General features: G+C 38.4%; 1 protein-coding gene across 1 annotated transcript in view; it reads right to left on the reverse strand.

Moving 5' to 3' along the window:
* Positions 1–24,261, reverse strand: part of LOC150099318 (tubby-related protein 4-like) — a 215,813-nt gene that overhangs the window by 112,024 nt on the left and 79,528 nt on the right. Inside the window, exon 3 of the mRNA XM_090404314.1 lies at positions 9,036–9,194. Coding sequence (XP_090260440.1) covers positions 9,036–9,194 — 159 coding nt within the window. The remainder of the gene's footprint in view (positions 1–9,035; positions 9,195–24,261) is intronic.

Below are 24,261 nucleotides of genomic sequence, written 5' to 3' on the forward strand. Positions count from 1 at the left end.
AAGCATTCAATATTTATCATGCTATTAGAAATATTGCTGTGGCTTGGGCTGAAGTGACCTCTCACTGTATGAGTGGCATATGGAAGAAGACATTCAAATTTTGTACACGATTTTGGAAGTTTTAAAAAAAATTAAGACCTTTGTAAATTGAGTGAAGAAATAGTGGGCCTAGCAAACAATCTGAATCTCAAAGTAAATGATGAAGAAGAGGAAGAATGAGTAAAGGAAGAAGGAAAAGAGAAACAAAAAGTGATACTTAAATAATTCACAATAAAGGGTCTTGCAGAAATGTTCTCTGCAGTTAGTGATGTTCTAAAAATGGCTGAAGACATGGACCCCAATGTTGAATGCTACTTAATAGTAGAAAGGAAAGTACATGATGCATTTGTTTGCTATAAATAAATTTACAGCAAATTTGATGAAATGATGAAACAAAGTAGAGGAATAACCAAAGCACATTGGAAATTTTCATCAAAGAAACAAAGGTTACACCAGAAGAGCTGCAGCCTGGTCCTTCACATAGAGAAAGTAATGAAGATGTGATTGTGGAGGAAGATTTTAGGTGATTATTCTCCTGTTTTATAGTGGCAGTAATGCACAGCAGTACAGCTTTATAAGGTTTAAAAATTAAAATGACAGCATACTTATACAGCATACACAAATCCACCCAGCTCTCGAATACTGCTCTCACATCTGGAGTGGGGCTCCAAAAAGCTCCCTCAAAATGCTTGATTCAATACAGAGGAGAGCAATTAGACTAATAAATGACCCATCCCTCACCAACTCACTTCCCCCACTTTCACATAGATGCCTGGTGTCCGCAATCTGTGTATTCTATAAATATTTCCAATGGAAATTTTCATCTGAAACAGCATCAATAATTCACCCACCCTGTACTAAGCCCATTGGAACATGTACAGCTGCAGTCCAACATCCTTTCACAGTACACCTCGAAACCCACAGAACAAGTTTTTTTTCCCCTCCTCATTCATCCCTGCTACTGCAGTATTGTGGAACAGTCTTCCCCCAGACGTATTTCCCAAAAAATACAACAGGCGTTCAAATCTAATGTAAACAAGTTTCTCCTTTCGCAACCCACCACCCATATACGGTACTAACGTACTATAAGTTGATAAGCCAACCTCCTGTATATGGGTCCAACATAAAAATAAAAAATAAAAAAATACTTATCACAGTTAAGTTCCTGACTCCCTATAACTCTGTTGATTTAATGTATCGACTTATGTCCAGCTGAAAGGAATGGAACCCTGATGTAAGTCGAGGGATGACTGTGTATATATATATATATATATATTAAATTTTATTTTCAGGCCTCCAATTTTCTACTAGTTTCATGTACCATTTTGCACACTTCTTCAGGAAATATTTTAAGTATGATTAAATTACAAGAAATCTTTACTGTATCAAAGATAATAAGAATTGAATCAATAATTGAAAAATGGTTTAACAATGGAAGTATGATAGCATACATACTCAGATGGAATTATCATGTTTTAAACATAATGCGTATTATTATCCAAGATGGGTGGATGGCCAGACTTGGTGTAAGATTATCATCTTCTGTGGTTTTTGTTGCATTGAATAGGTGTGTGTGTGTGTGACATCTTGAGATCTATGCAAGATCTCAAGATGTAAAAATCTCGAGATCTTACATAGAAGAGAAAAATTGAATTTTCTGCCATAATGTCGAAGTATTTTAGAAATTTTGTTCATTACATGTAAGACATTAGGATTAGTATTACTTCCCAGCTTCCATGGAGTCCAAAGATTCATTATGGAAGGATGAACACTCACAGACCACAAAAACTATAATAACTTGCCTCGAAGAGCATTGAAGTACTCAGTCTCACTTTGGTAAACATACCACTCATTCACCACCTACAATGAAAAAATCTCCTTTTCACTTCTTTACTCACATGGCATTTTTCAAGTTTCCATCACCAATCACCCTAGGCAATAATTTCCCTCTATCTACCTGACAGACTCCTCTCATCAACTTATATGTCTCAATCATATCTTTCTCCTCCTGTCTACCAAGCTCGGCAGACCACATTCCCTCAATTTATCTTTATATTTGATATTCCAGAATTCTGAGACAGTCTTAGTTATTGTCTCTACTCTCTCTCTCTAATGTTTTCTTATCATCCATATAACCAGGTAACAATATCTGTGCACAGAAATTGAAATGAGAACTGATTAATCCCTTAAATAGTTGAGCTATCACATCCCTACTTATCAGAGTTCTTCACATTATAGCAGCAATATTCTGGGTCATACTTACAACTTTCATAATATTTCCCCTGAACCTAAGTTCCACATCCACCAACATCCCTCCCTCACTTCCTCCACCTCCTGAAGCAAAGTTCCTCCAGTATGATAAATCTCATTCCATCTTCTTTAACCAAAGTGCATAACTTTACATGTAGCAATATTGAAGTGACATCCCCCATTCTTCAGTCCAAAGCACCAACCTATTAAAATCATCTTGCAACATGATATATGAAGGTTGTCTCTTGGCACCCATACCTTTTATTATCTCAGATGCAACAGTTCTTCATCTTGCAGTGGAGAAGTTTCCTAAGGAGGGAGTGGAAAGAAGGCCAAATAGTACCTCTTTGAAGTATGGTTCTAGGATAGAAGTTTCCAATTAAAGTGTTGGAAAAACTGGTTAGGAATAGAATAATGGATTGGGTTGATGGACATAGTATTCTTTATGATGGTCAACAATGGGTGAAGGGAGGTCTTGATTTAGCAATCTGACTACAGTTTCTAAGATGACAATTGTATTGGATAAGGGAGATTCATATACAATGATTTTTGACAGAGACATATAATAGGTTGCACATAACAGATTGGTGTACAATGGGTATTCAGTTCTTATGTCTGAGCAGGTGTTGGATCAGAACTTGAGCAGTAATTGAAGCATGGAAAGGAGAAAGTTAAAGTGGTTGTCCCACTTGGCAGCCTTGCAGGAACACAAGACTGAGAATAGCTGGGTGAGTGAAGGAATGCTGAGCTATCAAGAGAAAGGAATGGCATCATTTTATACCAATGAGAGTTTGTTATGAAGAAGTCAAAGGTGTTGATAGATTTATTATTATTATTGTATCATATCATAAATATCATATTCTTGGTTTCATCCTTTATCCAAGTGTAAACAAACAAAGTCTGCTGTGAATGAGGTAACTTCACGGCTTGGCTACTTCTATATAGGGGCTAATGACTTCACATCAATTGCCTTAGTATTCCATAATGCAAGACATATATCCTTACAGACATGTATAATGCTATGCATTATGGAAAGGGTCACCACCAAGACCGGTTTCGACCTTTTTTGAGGTCTTGTCAGTGGAAACCAGACCCAGAAGTGATACCAAGGTTGAGGCAGTTTTATTATTATTTTGGTAGCAAATGGCAATGGGGATAGCAAGGTGGTTTTGTATTCTGGAAGGAAGATGTTAGATTATTTTTTATGGCATCCCAGACATCCCTGATACCTTAATATCCCTGACCACTTGATCAGTGAGGGAAACCGGTTTGAGTTGTGGACTTGGCTTTTTTTTTTTTTTTTGTAAGGACTGAAGCCAAAAAGGGCAGAAGTACATCAGGAGGACAAAGATGTAGAGGGCATTTAAGGCTATCTAGTGTGAGACAGAAGCCAAACAAAATGAAATATATAGTTAGTTGCTACTGCAGCTGGGGGGAGGGGATGGGAGAATGAATATACAGTCCAATCTTTTTATTACCACAATGAGTGTAGGACAAGTAATTATTATGAGAGACTACAACTATGGGGACATAGAAAGAATGAACAGTCAAGGGTAGGGAAGGGAGGGAACAGTCAAAGGGAGTGAAGGGAATTAAATTTATACAGCTGCTAATAGATAATCACCTGAGACAACATGTAATGGAAAGGACAAGAAGTTGGAAAGTGCTGGATCTGGTGACAGCAGAAGAGAACTCGGCAGTACCCAAGGTAACCACAGTATATGCAACTGGGGAAAGCAATCATGTGGTCAGGACCTGAGAGAATGCCAAATCTGCAGAACCGTCTGTTAAGAAGGAGTATATGTATCGACGGCAGAGAAAGATCAACAATTTAATACACAATGGAACAGATGGCATAAACAGAAGGCGATGACCGAAACAAGTGTGGGTAGATGATGTAAAGAAGTGATGTGTGTGTGGAAAAAGTTTAAAAGCATTTAAAAGAGTCATCTGGCAATGTACAGAAAAGGATGGCAGAAAATTGTAAAAACTGCATCAGACACTAGTGGGCATTTGATATTGAGCACTGATAATGCCCAATATCCAACACTGACGACAGTGATTATATTATATTATCTATCTATCTATCTATATATATATATATACAGGGTGTTCGGGATAAATTTGACAGTTTCGTAAGGAAAAAGAAAATCTTCTTTGTATCTATTAAATTTAATGAATTGACAAAAAAACATTACAGGCAGAGTTAATTACAATACTATCAACAAGATTTACTCAAAATAACCACCATTAGCATCGATCACAGCTTCAATTCTGCTTCGGAACCTCGAACAAGCTGATGCTACAGTCTCCCTGGGAAGGGCCGCAAAAACTGTTTTAATTTTATCCATTAACTGGGCTTTTGTATTACTGGAAGTGCGATTGGTGTCTTTTTCAACTGCGCCCCATACAAAATAATCCATGGGGTTAAGGTCTGGGGAGTTTGGAGGCCAAACATTTGGACTGGTGAAGTCGTAGAAATTTTCAGACAACCATTTTTGACTTTTCCCAGAGGTGTGGCAAGGGGCCGAATCCTGCTGCCATACATACGGCCTACCATTGGTTACCCTTGTTATCCAGGGCTTGACTACAGTTAGCAACTCCACGAACAAAGCCCGAATTCCAATGCCAGGGTTCTTCAACACCTGTTCCTGCAGATTTGCGAGGAATTCTGCTGTACGAACGCAATCAGATCGTCTGCTAGGGATCTTTCTTCTTGCTACATCCTCGTAGTCACCATTGCAAGTCTCTAGTTCATGCCTGATTGTTTTTACTGTATTCAGGGAGCATTGGGCAGCAGTCGTAATATCCTTATTTTGATGGCGGGCACGAATCATCATGATACAAGTTATTCTCTTCCATGATTCAGGTGGGTTCCAGCTATCCATCCTTTCTGACATCTTGTATATGAATGAAGAAGGGTCCAAACTTTTAAATGAAGAGAAGTGTGTGTTAATACATGTAACTTACGGAAAAATATAATTAATTATAAATATGTCAAATTTATCCCGAACACCCTGTATATATATATATATACAGTATTTTTCCAATAAAAGACGAACCCTACTTTTTCGAAGCCAAAATTAAGAAATCAATATTTTAAACATCTCCACTGTCTAATCATACACTCAGTGGGAGGAGGTCCAAACTGTTCTCTGAAGCTTTATTTCCATGTTCTTTTGTATAATTGATGACTTTTAACTTGAATTTTGAAGAATATGACGATCGTTTTTTTTATTTTTGAACATTTTCATGGGCTAGTACTCAAAATATTGTTAATGCATTAACTTATCTTGCCAACGAGTTGCAGATATGAATGCTTTCAGAGTTCTGATTGGTTTATTCAGAATTAGCCATTAATAATGTTAATCGACAGAGTTAACAAAGGCTAGTGATTGGTAGAAGCCTGTTTGCAGAGACAAGTTCTGGCAGTTTCACCATGGCAACCGAGGGTCTCTCAACTGGTTACTCCCCGTATATAAGACAACCCCCAATTTTTGGTCTAAAAATGTTTTTTAAAAGTATCGTCTTATACACGGTATATGTTATGTGTGTGAGTGTATAGAACCTGTGTAGCTCAGTGGAAGTGGTGTTTACACTCCTCAGCGCTAAACCACCTGAAGAAAGAGCATTACAAGCTCGATTCTAGTTGCAAACTAGAGAACCTTTTCTAAGCTTTTTTTTGACTGGTTCCCCATTTAGTCAATCTCTGGCACAGGCAAGTGGGTTTTTTCTCCCAGAAACCTGGGTGTTTCATCCCATAAACTCAAGAAAATCGACCGATGAACCCACACTATTTTCAGACATTAAAAATACTGTGTTAGGATTCGAATCCCACCATGGGCTTAGATGTTTGTAATTGTCTGTGAAAATACTAGTGGTAGTGGCGGGCATAGATGGCATTGGTGTAGTTGTGGTTAAATGTAGATGGTGGATTGTGGGTGGTGAAGAAAGAGAGTTGTAGAGTAGATGCCCTCCCTCGATGAGTCTTTGGACTCTCTGGAAGTGTCAAGTAATAATAATAATAATATTTGAGGCCATTATGATTAGTCTTTGGTCGACTGAGAAGGGAAAGCAGCTTAGGCAGGGATGTGAAGAAGGTTCGAATCTTAGATTTTCTTAAGATTTTTGCTAATTTTGAAGAGATAGAGCTGATGTAGGAATAGAAATACTGCCCTTAGAAACTGTGGTATCTTCATTACTGTGTGGGGAAGGATTGAAAAGGAGTTTGTTGATAATTTTCTTTGAATAGCCATTTAACTGAAATGTGCTTTGAAGATGATTAAGTTCATTGCTAAGTTCCTGTTCATCTGAAAGAAGTGAGTGAGCCCGGTGTCCAAGAGTAGATATGATGCCGAATTTCTGTGGAGGGTAATGGTGAGAATCACTGTGGAGATATCTGTCTGTATGGGTCAGTTTCCTAAAAATAGTGATTTTGAATTTCTCATTTAAACGGGACAGTTTTACATCAAGGAAAGAAAGAGAGCCTTTATCCTCCAATTCAGCTGTAAATTTAATGTTAGGATGTATATTATTTAGGTGTTCTTTTAAGTTCAGGAGAGTATCAAGGCCATGTTCCCAAATTAGAAAGATGTCATCAACATAGCGTTTCCACACTTTAGGTTTTAAAGGAAAGGATGAAATGGACTTTTCTTCGAAATCCTCCAAGTAAATGTTGGCGAGAACTAGGGACAAAGGGTTTCCCATATATGTATGTACATATTTTTGGGGGGTATTATTTTTGGAATTATTTTTTAAAATTGTTTAAAGTTTATAATACCATATTCTAGTCTCCTTTAAAGTACTCTCCATGTGAGTCAATACAACACTTGCCCCAACATTTTTTCCACTGTTAGAAACATTCTGGAACTGTTCAATTGGAATACTGTTTATGGCCTCCAGCGACGTTTTTTTCACTTCGTTGACATCAACAAATCACTGCCCTTTCATGGTTTACTTTATCTATGGGAATGAAAAAAAAAAGTCACATGGAGAGAGAGATTGGACAAGTACAGAGGGTGGGGAACCCCACCATGTTGTTTTTTGTCAATTTGCATGCTTTTCCATTGGCTTGATGCTTGTTTTGTTTCTGGATCATAATCATGGCACCAAGACTCATCCCTAGTCACAACTTTTGAAAGAAAGTTCTGGTCATTGGACTTGAACTTGCTCCCTCAAATTGCTGCACACATTCACACGATTTCTTTTTTTATTATTCTATGTGAGCAAATGAGGCACAAATTCAGAGGACATACATTTCATTTGCATATCTTGTTAAAATTCACTGGCACGAACTCCATGACAAATTCATCTCTTCAGAAACTTTTTCAATGGTCTTTCAACAATCTTCATTGATTGCCTGGTAAAAACCTTTTTGATGTTTTCATCATTTCTGTTTGTTAAAGTGGGAAGATCATGATTAGTCTTCAACTGACATGTCCTCATTTTTGAAATGGGAAAGCCACTCTTAGATATGCAATTTAGCTAAAGCAAAATTGTTGTTAAAGGATTGCGGAAGAATAACAATAGTTTCAGCTGTAGCATGCACACTCTCTGTTCCTTGTGGTCATCCATCACAAAATCACCAAAGTAACTTGTAGGCACTAACAAAAAACAGCAAGAACTACAAACCAGTTCACACAGCATGATGCCACTTGCCAGACTGGCACAGAAAACTGAACCATAATGATGCCTGGCAGCAGCATTGTGTGCACCAAGTTCAGATTCTGGTTATTTTTGGGTACTCTCTCGTGTACATATATATATTATGTCGATCTCACAATGAAAGGTTGCAAACTTATAGCATATTTTAATAGCATGTGTAAAGGATGGATAATCCAGAACCCTTTTCCAGAGGCAAGAATATGAAAGTTTTTTTTTTTCAAAGATAATTGAGGCCTCCAGTAAGCAAGGTAGTCATGTCTAACTGAGTAATACAAATCATCTACCATTTAAAGGTTTCTCTAATATCCATATCATAAGCAGGATTTTAACTCACAGCTTTTTGGGCTGGAGAACAGAGGGACTATTCATTCAGCCACCAATATGAAACTTTTTTTCAAGATAACTCAGGTTTCCAATAAGCAAGATGGCTATGCCTAACTGGGCAATAAAAATCATCTATCATTCAAATACATTCACTAATATCCATAGCACAAGCTGGATTTGAACGCACAGCATTTTGGTTGGAGAATGAAGACACTATTTACTTGGCCAACAAGGCTAGCAATACACTGAAAGATTTCATTCACTCATCCTGCAAAGCTTATTATGTTTCTATCATATCATGCTCCTTCCTCTGCCTGTTCACTAAATTTATAGTCCACATTTCCTTGATCATTACACAGTTCTGATATCTTTGTCATTTACCTCTATATGCTCTCCACTGCTTCTTGATTCTCCAGCCACAATAAACTAGAGATCAGATTTTTGCACAGAAGTCTGAAGTCGTCTCATAGACTTTATAAAGAGACATGAATTCTTCATCCTTACACATTAATATTTTTCTCAGCATCACTATTATCTTCTGTGTCATTTTCATCACATTTGTAATCTGACTTCTAACTTCAAATGCTTTGCACAAAGTTGCAGCAGTGAGTACATACTGATGTTGAATGAGTTAGGGTGAGGTATGGCAAACATTGTGATTGTTATGCAACCTGTAGTGATGAGTCTTATAACTCTATGAAGGCCTAGAACAATAGGAACACAAAGACTGATAGATTACTACCTTCTTGCTGATGGACGGCATCAACTCCCTCCTCGTCAGTCTCCTCCATTTTGAATTTCTCACAAGACCAAGCCATGGCTGTAATGGACACATTTTCTTGGATGCTGACTTGGGCTACGATGGTTCCATGGACGTCAATAACAAGGATATGACCTCTAGTGGTGCCAAATAATACCTACAGTAATAATAATCATGTGATAAGTCACAAGTCTGTATATATATTAAATACAATGTAATATTGTAAAATACCTTAAAATATTTATGATAATAAACAAATAAGACCAAGAAAGATAAATATTAAAAAAAAAAAGTCTTGATCAGTCTTGGACTCCCAGGAGGTGTCAAATAATAAATAATAATAATAGGCGGAAAACCTGCTTCCCAAACAAGTTTTCCTTTCCTTTCTAAATCACTCTTATCTTAATATTAAAGACTGTTTTGAAATTGGTGGTTGTAAGATCCTGGGAGTAACGTAATATTTTAGAATACCAATAAATAAACCCAGATGTCACTTATGTTAATTTATTATCTAGTTTTGTAGAATTTTTGGATATGTTTCATAGCCATTTTCAATACAGATAGGAAGAGATAAAAATAAAAATGAACAACAATTAAAGTGAAAGCATGTGATATATGCTCAAATTTGTCTTGAAGACCATCAAGAATATATTTTACTTCAAGAGTCCAATAAATCTGGTTTCAATAGCCACACCTCGTCTACAAAGCATAAACTCAGTGGAATAATACTAAAGTTCCACACAAAAGTTATTTTCTTCTGGAAAGATTATATAAAGAAAGCTGAAAAGCACATGCACACACAGACAAACACATTGAAAATCCTAACCTCAACAGAAACGACTGCCTTAAACTTTCTCAATTTTGGGAAGTTATCCTAAATACTACTCATCACTCATGTATTTCATAAAAATTATAATTAATTAAATATTTAAATTTGAAATTTTATTTTTAGTTTAATTCTTCAAATCTAATAATGTAGATGGAGTTATCCTACTGTAGTTCATAGCACATATAATATCATGCATTTTCAATGGCAATGAAACATAGCGAAAATTCTACAAAACTAAATAATAAATTAACATAAGTGGCATCTATATATATTTATTGTTATTCTAATGTCTTCTACTTACATCTCAATTTTCAAAGTCCTATTTTAGAGCCTCAAATGGTGGATAAAAAGAGAAGTTTACAGTTGTTGGATAGGTGTTGGGATTAAAATACCAGTCATACAAATATTTGGTACTTACTCCAATATACTCCAAACATAGTCTCTCCAACTTCTATGTAGTGCCATTGTTTTTTTTTTTTTCATCTAATCCTATCAGAAGATAGGTCCAAAGAGTGCCTTGCCAATCCTGACTTCCATAGCATGATGGCAGAGCATGTATTTTTTTGTGTTTTCCAAGGTGAGCAGACAGGAAGATGTACCTTCCTGTATATTCATAATAGGGCAAGTTACATGCACAGGACATTTCATACACTACTGGTAATGTATGCAACAGAAGATGGAGCCTGTTGTTTGTCCTTAGGTGTGTGAATCAGGGTTGCTAGTTCTGTGTGGTTTTTAACATCATGTGCCAATTATAATTATGTAGTACGTCAGATTTCTTTTATTATTATTATTCAGGCCTCCATGGAGTCAAAAGACTCATCATGGAAGGTCATTACTAGTAAACACAAGTCTATCAAGACTCATCATAGGAGATCCCTCCTAGGAAACACAAAGTCTATCACACTACTCCTTGAACTCATTGACCAATTTTGCTCTCACCACTCTATCAGGCAATGCATTCCATGGTTCAACCACCATCCATGCAAAGAAACCACTCCTCACCCACTTGCTGTGAGTAGCTTCCTTTCGTAACTTCCAGGGATGGCCCCTTGTCATCACCCCTACCCGTTGTTCAACAAAGTGAAAAAACTATGGAGAGTCAACCCTGTAACCACCTCTCAACAGTTTAAAAGTTTCAATCATATCACCTCTCATTCTTCAGAGTCCTTCTCAGTATTGCAGCAATCCTCTGGGTTACCTTCACCACTTTTGCAATATTTACCCTGAATTTCAGGTTTCTATCAACCATCAACCCCAGATCTCGTCTCCCCTACTTTCCCCAGTACAACTCTTCCATAGAGTATGAAGTATCCCACCGATGTGTCCCAAACCTCAAGACCTTACATTTTCCTGTTAAACTGACATCTCCATTCATTTACCCATTTGTCTAGTTTCTTCAAATCCTCTTGCAGGGCTACCACATCTGCACTATTACTAATAACCTTTCCAAGCTTCACATCATCCACAAGCCTAACAAAATATCCCGCTGCAAACCACTAACAATGTCACTGATATAAAGGTTAAACAATATAGGTCCCAGTACTGAGTCCTGTGGGATTCCACGTAACCTTTTGCCTCCTTGAAACTACCCCACCATACACAACTCTCTGATACCTATCGGACAGTCAATCCTGAATCCAGTTGACCAACCTGACATCCAAACCAATGTCCTACAACTTTAAATATCAGCTTATCATGTGGCACCCTGTCAAATGCTTTTGCTAAATCCAAGAAAATGGTAGTATATGGCTTTCCCTCATCTACTGCTCTTGTTATTTTATTACACAAGGCAATCATATTACTGAAGCAAGAGCTCCCCTTAACAAGTTCATGTTGACTCTCACAGATAACATTACCCTCATCTGCCCAGATCCCCCATTAATTTCTCCAAGATCTTAACAACTATTGATGACACATAAACTGGCCTATAATTAGACACTTCTAGTCTGCTACCGCCCTTATGCAATGGCACTATCTTACCTTCCTTCCATTCCTGGGCACCTTTCCTATAGCAAGACTTTCATTGAAAAGCCAGGTCAAAGGAGCTGTCAGTTCTTTTGCACATTCTCTCAAAATTCGTAGTGAAATACCATTCAGTCCCACAGCTTTACCGACATCCAGAGTACTCAGTATTTGAAACACACTCTCCTCCTGCACCTCTAAACCTCGAACCTGCCCTATCCCTCTAGTATTAAAATTTACTCCTCAAGGATGAAATACTCCAATAAAGTGGTCATTGAACAATTCCACTACATACTAGTCACTCTATTACCATTTTTATCCAACACAATATTCCACAACCATCTCTCCTCCTACTGGCAACATAGCTAAACAATTCCCTAGGATTTTCTTTGGATCTTAGGGGGCCAATCTGTTCTCATATTCCAGTTTCGCCTTCCTTATCATACTAGCTACTCTCCTGGCCTGTGTCTTATATTCCTCATGCATCTGCTCTTCACTTGTCTCCATATTTCTCTTCCATAGCCTCTTTTTCAAAAGCAGTTCCTGTTTAATATTGTTTGTCATCCACTTTACACCAAATTGTGTCCTCTTCTTCACTTTCTTCACTCGTGGAATACAGCTTACTATTGCTGCTAACATATATTCCTTCACAATTTCCCAAACAATAATAATATCACGGCCTTCCAATTCCTCCCTGTATGAAACTTCTCCAAGTTGATATCTAAGACTATTATTATAATCACTTGCTTTATAATTCTACTTACATTTCCCTCTTTTTAATACTCCTGCATGTCTATTCATGTTCCAAGTCAAAACCACATGGTTGTAAAAACTCGATGTAGCTTAGAAATATCAAAGCGCTTTACATCAATTTTTTTACAGAGGTCAAGTCCCATGCGAATGTTGTAAAAATAACTTGTTTGTCTCTGTATATTTTGTACTACATATTTTTGTAAATAACCATTTGGAAGTTAACTGTATATACTCCTTTAATAAGAATATTTCAGAGTCTTAAAAAACAAGGCAATGTTTTCCCGCTGGAACTTTATGTAATAGCTCTACATGACGGCATTAGAAAGGTTGTTTATGATTTTTTTTTTGTGTATGAGAAAGACTTACAAGCTCTGTGCATAAACACCTCTGAAGTCAGTCAGAAAGGTTCAAACAACTTTTCGATGGCTGGCAACTTACAATCAAAAGAAAGTGGAGGAGAACAGAAAACAGGCCGAACTTGAAAGAAGATAAAAGAGTCATGCTGAGTTCTTTTGGGGGTTACAAACTTCGTGCAAGGTCTCAGAGAAGGCATAATAAAAAGGGACAGAGCCAAGCATAGGGAATTTCCCAGTTTGAGACATTGCTAGAGAGAGACGACTTCTAGGCCAGAGAGAGGATTTCCAGAGGCTGCAGACAGAGCTCCCTGCTTCCAGTCACTGCCAGAGAGGAAGCTTCGAGTCACCAGAAGGCTTCCAGTCAGCAGAGAGCTTCTAGTCGTCCAGGCATTTTGGCGATCCCAAGCCAGAGGAGAAAAGCCAATGTAAATTCCTGAAGCAGAGAGTTGGCAGCAGTTTCAGTTATTGGAAGAGCTTCCAGTCACCAAGAAGAGAGAGCGGGATCCCATTCGAGAGTCAAAAGAGACAGTTCGCAGCAATTACAGTTTCTTAGAGGTGGGAGTTCAAGCTACTTGAGATGGCAGTCGTCCAGGCATTTTCGGCGAGCCAAAGCAGAGGAGAAAAGGTGATGTAAATTATCTGAAGCAGCTTCGCTTGAAAGTTTTTATTTTTGCCGTGGGAGAACAACATTTTGCCAGAACTGTATGAGTACCACAAGTCGCTGTTTACAGCCCGCTATATTTCCGATGAGATACTACTGAAGCCAAATTTCCTGAAGGACGCTCGAGATCTGAGATGAAAGAATTGCCATGGAACTTTTAGTGAAAGACTTTTGACTGAATGTACAATGCAGAGCCTTTGTAAGTTACATACTTTTATATAATTCCTCTTATAGTGTGTATTAGAAAGACCTTTAAGATATTTGTTTAATAGTGATAAGCGTCTTTAAGAGAATCAATTGGCATGTTGGAAGTTGATATGAAGTTTGTAAAAGATAACTCTAACCTCTTTGCAAGTGAACTAGGAGTTTAATAAGTTGAAATTGTAAGCAGAGAGTAAATAAGTTTTTGAGTTAAAGAGATCAATTAATGCTGAAGTAAAAAGGTTCTAATTTGTGCTAAAGAATTTTTATAGATGGATAGAGAAAGCAATCTCCCTACTGTTTAATTCATGTATATAGTAATGTAAATAAATGTGTTAAAAGAGTTTTTTTAAGAGATTTTTGTTAAAAGAGTGCTGCCTGTTTATTTATTTTTACAACTGCACTGTTCCTAAATAAATTGGACGTGAGCAGGGAAACTAAGTGAGATAGCCGAAGCATAAAGTTAAGTAAAAGAATAGACCATGACTGTTTGTGTAAAGTTTTATTGAGGGAATTTATGTTAGAGAGAGAGAGAGAGAGAGAGAAATCTGCCGGCCATATTATTGAGTTTTATGATAATTAAATGATATTAGTGACACAGTCTAAATTAAATTAATTTTCTAGTATCTAGGGCATAAGACTCATAGTGTGAAGGGTAGATAAACATAGTACGCAGTAGAGTAAATCAGAAAGGGTAAAAGAGAAAAAGCACGCACAGCTAAATCAGAATAACGAAATATCAAGTATATGACCTCTGGAATGTCGAGTATGAGGAAAGATTGAAAAGATGTAATTTGCAGAGTCTAGTGGAGAGAAGGAAGAGGGGAGATATGATAGAGACCTACAAGTTGGTAAGGGGTTGTTATAGGATCAATGGTGGAGAAGTTCTACAGAGAATAGTGGGAGATCAGGGGAGAACCAGAGGTCATCCCTGGAAACTGTATAAAGAGGGTGTGAGTAGGGGAGTGAGAGGCAGGTTTTTTTCGTGCAGAGTTGCGAGTGATTGAATGCCTTGCCTGAGAGTGTTGGTGTCTGCAAGAAATTTGAATGTGTTTAAGACGCGGTATGATGAGATGTGTGTGAGATAAAAGGACCTCCTAGATGAGTCTTTGACTCCATGAGGTCTTGTTTAATAATAATAATAATAATAATAATAATATAAATAGAAAATAACAGCAAATAATAAAGAAATTACAATGCTGCAGAAGTAAGTAACAGAATTAACAGCATACGTTTACATGGTGACTCTCTCCAACTGGTGGAAGAGATGTCATCTCAGTTATTATCAACTCTTCTGATGCTATGACCAAATCCAAAACTCTTGAACCTCTAGTTCCCTCTATTACATCTTGCCTAAGACATTTGTCCCTCAAGAATTCTAGAAATTCCATTCCCATACATGCATCCTCCTCTCCCCAATTTATACTGCTTTAGTTAAAATCTCCCATAACAATCATTCTTCTTGCAAAGAAGAATGATTGTTGTGGGAGAGATTGTCAAGGCTCAACTGTTTAAACATCTCCTAGTCCCCAGCCCTCTCTGCTCCTTGGTTTGTAGCTACAGCCCACTAAATATCCTGTCTTTCCCACCTCTATCTCACACCATATGCATTCAAAATCATTAGTGGCACTGCCTTCCAAAGTCTCCACTCTTATTAGAAGACATAAGACGTCACTTCACATAAGACATAAGCAGTACTCCACCACCACGCTTTCCCTTCCTATCCTGCCAAAAAATGCTGTACTTTGCTACTTCTATTCCTGTTATTATATTCTCTTCTGTCAACCATATCTCAGTGATCCCAATAATGTTTGACCAGGCTGATGCTATCAGTGGCACCAATTCCTCTCCTTTATTCTGGATACTTCTGGCATTAGTGTAAAGCATAAAAATGCCACTGTTTCTATACCTAGCATTTTCCCTTCTAGACTCCACTGGGCTCAGCATTACCTGATGTTGTCCCCCTTCTCCCAAGCACCCATTCCCACAAGAGGCCATCCCCGAGTGTTCTAGTTTCCCTACATTGACACACTGATTCATTTAAAAAACAGCAATCTTTCCAGATGCCTACACCCTTCCTCATTCAAATGCAAGCGGTCTCTTGCATAAAATTCCTTTCTGTCCTCAAACGTCCTCCAAGCATCCATATATTGTCAACCTGGTACGACCATAAAGGACGTAAGTGAGTCTATTAGAGAGCAAAAGGAAAGGGTGAAAGAAATGATTGTTGTGGCAGGTACGAATGATTTGAAAGGAAATAAAATGGAAATGATAGAAGACCTGAATGAATTGTTTGAGGTAGCAAAAGAAAAGAGTGAGAGTGAGAGAGTTAGAATGATTAGTCTTTTGCCACGGTATGACAGTGAAATGTTTAAGAGGAGGGCCATAATTGCGAATGACTTTATGCGTGGGTTATGTATGACGAGTGGTGTGGAATTTGTGGATGTGTGGAGTGAGTTTGATGGGCGAAAGGATCTATATAAGATGGATGGCTTGCATTTGAATGGTTACGGTGTAAGAGGACTTGAGAAAGTGTTGCTGAATGTAGTGGATGTGCAAATTCAGGGAAACTAGATTTGTTAAGAGGGGTGAGTAGATATACAGTCCTTATGGAGGCAGTTAAATGTAAGAATGAATATAATATGCCCGAGCAAATAAGGACAACAAATCTGAGTGGGATAGTTAATATAAGGCATCAAGGTAGGGTTGGGGCTAATGGTGGTCTTAAATTCATGTACACTAATACTAGGAGTATTAGGAAATAGAAGGAAGAGTTTTTGGCCATGGTTGGCACTTCCAGACCACAGGTTATAGGTATTAGTGAAACATGGCTGACTGTAGATGATATAACTAGTGGGATTGAATGTGATGGGTATAGTGTGTTCAGGAATGACAGAGAGAATAAAATGGGGGGAGGAGTATTGTTGATGATAGCTGATGAGCTCCAGCCAAGGAGAATAGAAGATGAATTGCAGGATAGAAAAAAGAGCACATTTGAGGCTATTTGGTGTGAGATTGTGGCTAGCAGAACTAAATATACAATTGGGTGCTGCTATAGACCAGGTGATGGAAAAGATGGTGGTGACAGTATGCACAAGCAAATAGAAGAAATGGGTGGAAGGAGGGTGATTATTATGGGAGATTTCAACTATGGTCGCATTGATTGGAGTGAGGAGAGGACACACGGAAGGAAGGAACTGGATTTTATGCGGTTATTAAGGGATAACTATCTGCGACAGCATGTAATCGAAAATACTACAGTCCGAGAGTGCTTGACCTAGTAATTATATCTGAGGATTTGGCTGTAACAAATATGACCACATTGCCACCAATCGGTGAGAGTGATCATAGGGTCTTAACTTGGGAGGTGGCTAAAGGTGTAGAATTTTCAATTAAGACAGGGTACATGTGGAATTATTCGGCTGGAAAGTATGACAAGCTTAGGAGTTTGATTGGTTCAGTGACATGGCATGTACAACTGCAAGGACTAGAAGTTGATAGTGCATGAGAGGTAGTTAAGAAGTGCTTGCATGAAGCAATGGCTAACTGTATACCTAGAGTCCGAATAATAAATCAAGTAGGGGTTAAATGGATGAATAACACCATTAAGCTTGAGCTGCAAAAAAAGAAACAACTATGGAGGGAATTTAAGGAGAAGGGTGACCGGCAGGCACATGAACGGTATAAAGCGCAGGCCAGAAGGGTGACAAGTGTGGTAAGAAAAGCAAAAAAGGATTACGAAAGAACATTGGCCATGCAGGCTAAAGAGAATCCTAAACAGTTTTTTAGATATGTAGCAAGTAAAAGGAAAAATGTACATGGCAGATTGATTTTAAAGAATGCCGATGGTAAGGAGGTAACTGAATCAGTTGAGATAGTTGAGTTACTGAGAGATCACTTTGCAAGAGTATATCATCCAGGTGGTGACATTGCAGAAACGAATAAACCAGTAGATTATACGGGAATTGTTGTTAATGAAGTGGAGGTGAGTAGTCTATTGCATAACCTCAATGTCAATACATCTGTGGGATTGGATGGTATACCAGCTCATGTTGTACGAGAAGCAGCTAAAGAATTGTCAGTACCCTTGACCATTTTGTTTAATTTGAGTCTCGGGTCTGGGTTAGTCCTGAGCAGATGGAAAGAGGGGAAAATAGTTCCACTGCATAAAGGTGGTTCCAAGACTGCTGTTGTAAATTACCAACTAATTAGCATATCAGGAATCATTGTCAAGGTCTTAGAGAAATTAGTCAAGAAAAGAATACAGGATTGGATAGATGAAAATGTGATATTGTATGGGGGACAACATGGTTTTGTGAAGGGTAGATCATGCCTCAGTAACTTGCTCACGTTTTATAACACAGTGACGGCTGAACTGGATAGGGGTAATGGGTTTACAGTGATACTACTGGACCTTGCCAAGGCCTTTGATAGGATACCACATGGAACCCTAATCAGTAAACTGGAGCAGATGGGTATAGATATAGGGTTGGTGAGATGGATAGGAGGGTGGTTGAAGGAGAGATATCAAAGAGTGGTTTATTCAGGAGTGGAGTCTAAAAGACGTCTTGCGACTAGTGGAGTGTCACAGGGCTCTGTTCTTGGACCACTGCTTTTCAATTTGTTCATCAATGATATTGGAAAGGATCTGAGAGGAAGTGTTCACTTGTTTGCTGATGATGCAAAGTTGGGTAGAGCAATTGTGAGTGCACAGGATGTCAAAATTTTACAGGATGATTTGGATAGTTTGGAGGACTGGGCTAGGAAAAATGGATGTCAATTTAATGTGGCAAAGTGTAAGGTTATGCACTTTGGGGTGAAAAGAATAGCAGCTGTATATCGCATTGGTGTAACCACACTCCAGGAGATTGATGAGGCCAGGGATTTGGGAGTGCTGGTGGATAGGGAGTTGAAGTTTAGGGGGCACATTGCAAAAATAACTAAAACAGCTCAACAAATCACTTGACGTCTGAAAAATACTTTAACATGCAGAGACGAACAAGTTGTTGTTCCTCTGTATCGAGCCTTGATAAGACCCCATCTGGACTTCTGTGCCCAGTTATGGGCACCAGGGTTTCTTCGTGATAGGGAGGAAGTGGAGAGGGTCCAGAGACGAGTGACCAAGATGATAGCAGGTCTGTGGAATGAACCTTATGAGAATAGGTTGAAGATTTGTGGGTTGCAGAAATTGGACGATAGGCGAAGGAGGGGTGATATGATTGAGGCATTCAACTTACTGAAGGGTTTTTATAAGATTGATCCAGAAGATATTTTTGAAAATATGACTGGTGGTGGTAGGACTAGGGGCCATGAATGGAAGCTGGGCAAGAGCGTGGTTGACAAGGGTGTTAGAGCTAGGTTCTTTACTTGGAGAGTGGTAAATGAGTGGAATAAGCTTCCAGAGTCTGTTGTGCATGCTACGACCGTGATGAGTTCAAGGCAAGGTATGATAGATACTGTGTGAATGTTGAATAGTTGTTCTTGACATGATGTTAGGGCCTCCCTCGATGAGTCTGTCAACTCCTTGGAGTTTCCCGGAACAATAATAATAATAATAATAATAATAATATTTCAATCCTCTCCTGACACATTCTAGCTATTACGTTATTCAATATTACTGCTCTTCTGCTCAGCTCGTCACTATCATACCTAGGCAACACGCACACTATCTTTCCTCTCTGCTTTTTCTTTTGTACAACTTCATGCAAGAATCTCATATCTCTCGCCGCCCAATTTACATTGCCTTTCAAGTCATTCGTTCCTACCATCACAATCATCTCATCCTTTCACCCCTCTTAATTGCCATAGCCACTCTTTCTATCATTCCTCCAGGCAAACACTACTCACACATCCTAATTTGCACACCACAGATCATTGAGTCCCCCATACATCAGACCTCTTACCACCCTGTTCCTCAATTGCTCACCCTGCATCCCTCACTCTCTCTCCTCTAAGACTTTCTCTCTGTATTCCCCTACTTACCTGCTTTCCTGACATCACTCTCTCCCTGGTTCCAGCACTCCTTCACATTCCCTCTCTCCTACTGTTTCCGTTCTCTCCTCTTCTATTGTTCCCATAACTCTCTTTCATTCCCTCTCTTCTACTATTCCTATTCTCTCCTCTTCTATCATTCACATAACTCTCTTCCACTTCCAATTCTCTTATCTTTTACCATTCCCATAACTCTCTCTCATTCCCTCTCTTCTACTGTTCCTATTTTCTCCTCTTCTACCATTCCCATAACTCTCTCTCATTCCTTCTCTTCTACTGTTCCTATTCTCTCCTCTTCTACCATTCCCATAATTCTCTCATTCCCTCTCTTCTACTGTTCCTATTCTCTCCTCTTCTATCATTCCCATAATTCTCTCTCATTCCTACTCTGATTTGCCTTGCATTCATATCTTCCATTCGCTTAATCTCATCTTTCACACTTCTCATCTCATTCCCGAGACATTCACCTGCTCTTTCAGCTCATCTCTCTCTCTCTTTCTCTGCAAGTCAGCCACTCTTGTTTGCCATTCATCCTCCCAATTGAGAATCATCTCCGAAAACTTCACAATCATTCAACCTTTCCACACTCCCCACTCTCATTTTTTCATTCATATTTCTCTCGCTATTCTCGCCCTCTATCACACCACTCGTCATGAGGTCAGTTATAGTCATCTCTAACTCACCAAGTTCATCCCCTTGTCTGCATTTTGTGCATATACGTATTTCCCCTTCTCTCACCTGCCACATATACAACTGCCGGGACACATATGTCCCACAAGCCCCGCATGCAACAAAATCCCTTATTATGTCACAAAAATGGAGTCCTTAACAGGGGGAGGACTTGGTGAAATGCCATTTGCAATTGGATCCGCCACTGCTGCCATTATTCAAAATAGTGTCGAGGAACTATAACAACTAAACGCTAAATAAGTATAAGTGAGTATGGTTGGTCGATTGGTAGAGCCTCTGCTACTAATGGCTTAGTTAAGTAAGTTTGAGCGTGGTTAGTAGTTGGAAGGAGACCAATCGTTTGATGCGGTTGGCACCCTCAGTGAGTCTTTGGACTCCCTGGAGGTATCAAATAATAATAATAATAATAACTATATAAGTATAAGTTAACTATAAATATAAAACATATTTAAGTATACTAAATATCTAAATAATGAAAACTTATGTTATCTTCTTTTTCTCTTCCACTGCTATGCATTCGATTCTGACCCCGCCTTCTGGGTAACCAAAAATACACAATAATAGAGACAACACCTTACTCCAAAAAAAAACCACTGAAGGACACTTGTATTACAGAAAAACAATGTAGCACAAATCTTGCCAGAATTCACACTATTCACAGATTAAAAAAGCACTTTTTTCAGCACAGCTCAAAACCCACTGCCACATTCTTCAGCGACACTAGCACCCCAATTATTATTATTATTTTATGATTCAGACCTCAATGGAGTCAAAAGACTTATAATGGGAGGTCCTTCCTAGAAACAAAATAGTCTATCATACCACTCAACCTCATTGGTCATTCGTGCTCTCACCACTCTGTTAGGCAATGCATTCCTCGCCCTCTTGCTCACAGCTTCCTTTCATAACTTCCAGAATGGCCTATTGTCCTTGCTCCTTCCTACTCTTCCACCAAGTGAAAGAACTCCCCAGTGTCAACCCTGTAACTACGCTTCAACAGTTTAAAAGTCTCAATCATATTACCTCTCCTTCTTCTATCTACCAAACTCTGCAGTCCACACTTCCTCAGCTGATCCTCATAACCAACTACAGTTCTGAAACCATTTTTGTTATATACCACTGTACACTTTCCACAGCTAATTTATCCCCCTTCAAATTCTGGGGATCAAATTTGAGAACAATAGTACAAGAGTGGTTTGATCAGGGCTTTATACAATGAAATGCCAACTCTTTTATCTCTGCAGGTCAGCGTCCTTCTCAGTATTGCAGCAATCATTTGGGTTACCTTCAACACCTTTGCAATATGTTCCCTGAATTTCATGTTTCTATCAATCATCACTCCCAGACCACTTGTCTCCCCCTACTTCCTCCAGTACAGCTCCTCCAACAGAATATACTGCTGTCCATTGATGTATCCCAAACTTCAAGACTTCACATTTTGCTGCATTAAACTGACAACTCCCTCACTCATTTCGCCAATTTTCCAGTTTATTCAAATCCTTTTGCAGGGCTGCCCCCATCTGCACTATTACTAATAACTCTTCCTAGCTTAACATCATCTGCCAACAACAGAATATCCCCCTGCAATTAACTGACAATTTCATTGATATAAAGGTTAAACAATACAGGTCCCAGTACTGAGCTCTGCAGGACTCCACTTGTAACCTCTCCACCTCCTGGAAACTACCCCACCATACACAACTCTCTGAGATCTATCAGATAGCCAATCCTGAATCCAGTTGACTAAACCTGACATCTAAACCAATGTACTGCAACTTAAATATCAGCTTATCATGTGGCACCCTGTCAAATGCCTTTGCAAAATCCAAAAAAATGACAGAATATGCCTTTCCCCCTCATCAGCCGCTCTTGTCACATTATTATAAAAGGCAATCATATTACTAAAGCAAGAGCACCTCTTGACTCTCACAGATAACATTACCTTCATCTGTCCAATGCTTTATATGGCTGCTCACTAATTTCTCCAAGATCTTAACAACTACTGACGAAACACAAATGGTCTATAATTTCACACTTCCAGTCTACTACTGCCCTTATGAATTACAATGGAAATTTACAACTAAATAACTAAAAATCTTTTTGTTATTTCGTCATTTGCAGGTTTCATGGTTTTTTTTTTTTTTTTTTTTTTTTTGTACACTTCTTCAGGAGGAATATACAAAGATATGTTAAAAAATCACATGCATAGGCAATTAAAAAATAATTATTTATAAAAAGTTGTAGAATCCATAATTTGTGTAAAATGAATGCTGATCACTATGTAACACTAAAGAAAAGGAATCTTACCTTCCTTCTATTCCTTGGATACCTTTCCCTTAGCAAGACTTTCATTGAAAATCGAGGTCAACGCAGCTGTTAGTTCTTTAGCAGTTTCTCTCAACCTGTGAAATTCCATCCAGTCCCACGGCTTTATTGACATGCAGAGTACTCAGGATTTGAAACACACTCTCCTCTTGCATCTCTAAACCTCGAACCTGCCCTATCCCTCTAGCATTAAAACCTACTTCTCCAGGTGAACACAACTCCACTATGTCCTCTACATAAGTCACTCTATTCCCATTTTTATCCAACAATGTCATTCTTCCACAATCATTTCTCCTCCTACTGGCCACATAGCATTCTCTTGGATTTTCTTTGGATCTTAGTGCCAATCTCTTCTCATATTCCAGTTTCACCTTCCTTATCACATTGGTCTATCCCCTGGCCTGAGTCTTATATTCTTCATGCATCTGCTCTCCACCCTCCCCTTATATCTCCTCCATAATCTCTTTTTCACCTGTAGTTCCTGTTTGATGGGGTTTGTCATCCACTTTACACCAAATTGTGTCCTCTTCTTCACTTGTGGAAGCTTACTATTCTGCTAATAAATATTCCTTCATAATTTTCCAAGCACTAATAATATCTCGCCCTGCAATTCCTCCCTCAATGGAACTGCCCCAAGTTGATATCTAAGAATATTATAATCATCTCTTCCACATACATTCCCTTCTCTTTGATATTCCTGCATGTCTATTCATCTTCCTAGTCAAAACCACATGGTCACTCTCTCCAACTGGGGGAAGAGATACCATCTCAGTTATAATCAGCTTTTCTGAAGCTATGACTAAATCCAAAACTCTTGAACCTCATGTTCTTTATATTACATGTTTCCTAAGAAATTTGTCCCTCAATAATTCTAGAAATACTATTCCCTTTGCTTGTAGCAAAACCCCACTAAATATCCTGTCTTGCCCACCTATACCTCACACCATATGCTTTCAAAACCATTAGTGTCACTCTGCCCTTCAAAGCCTCTACTCTGAGAGGATGTAAGTCATCACTCCACTACCGCGTTTTCCCTTCCTATCCTTCCAAAAAATGCTGTACCCTACTACTTCTCTCTCTATATATATATATATATATATGGGGATAGGTATAATTCTGCATTAGTCATGTGAGTTTTGGGAAAGTGGGTTTGGGGGAGGAGGGGGGGAGAATTCACAAGAGTTTGCTGAAATTGTGCTAAACTGTCATTTGCTAAAATTGCGTGGTTAGAGCTGTTTTTGTGGCAAGAGTGTTTAAAAATTCTCATTAAAAATTAAGATGAATAACTGCTAACACCTAAGCTTATCTATATGTAGAATGTGCAAAGTAAACTGAGTTTTTAGAATTGCCACTATAAAGTACAACACTGAATAGTAACATAAGGAAAAAAACAGACATTTATAAAGAAATTAATGTATGTTACTTTCATTTCATTACTGCAGATGAACTAGAC

This window comes from Typopeltis vanoorti, chromosome 14, assembly GCF_054136105.1.
Source record: "Typopeltis vanoorti isolate ZY-2024b chromosome 14, IOZ_Tvanoo_1.0, whole genome shotgun sequence".
Taxonomy (NCBI): Eukaryota; Metazoa; Arthropoda; class Arachnida; order Uropygi; family Thelyphonidae; genus Typopeltis; species Typopeltis vanoorti.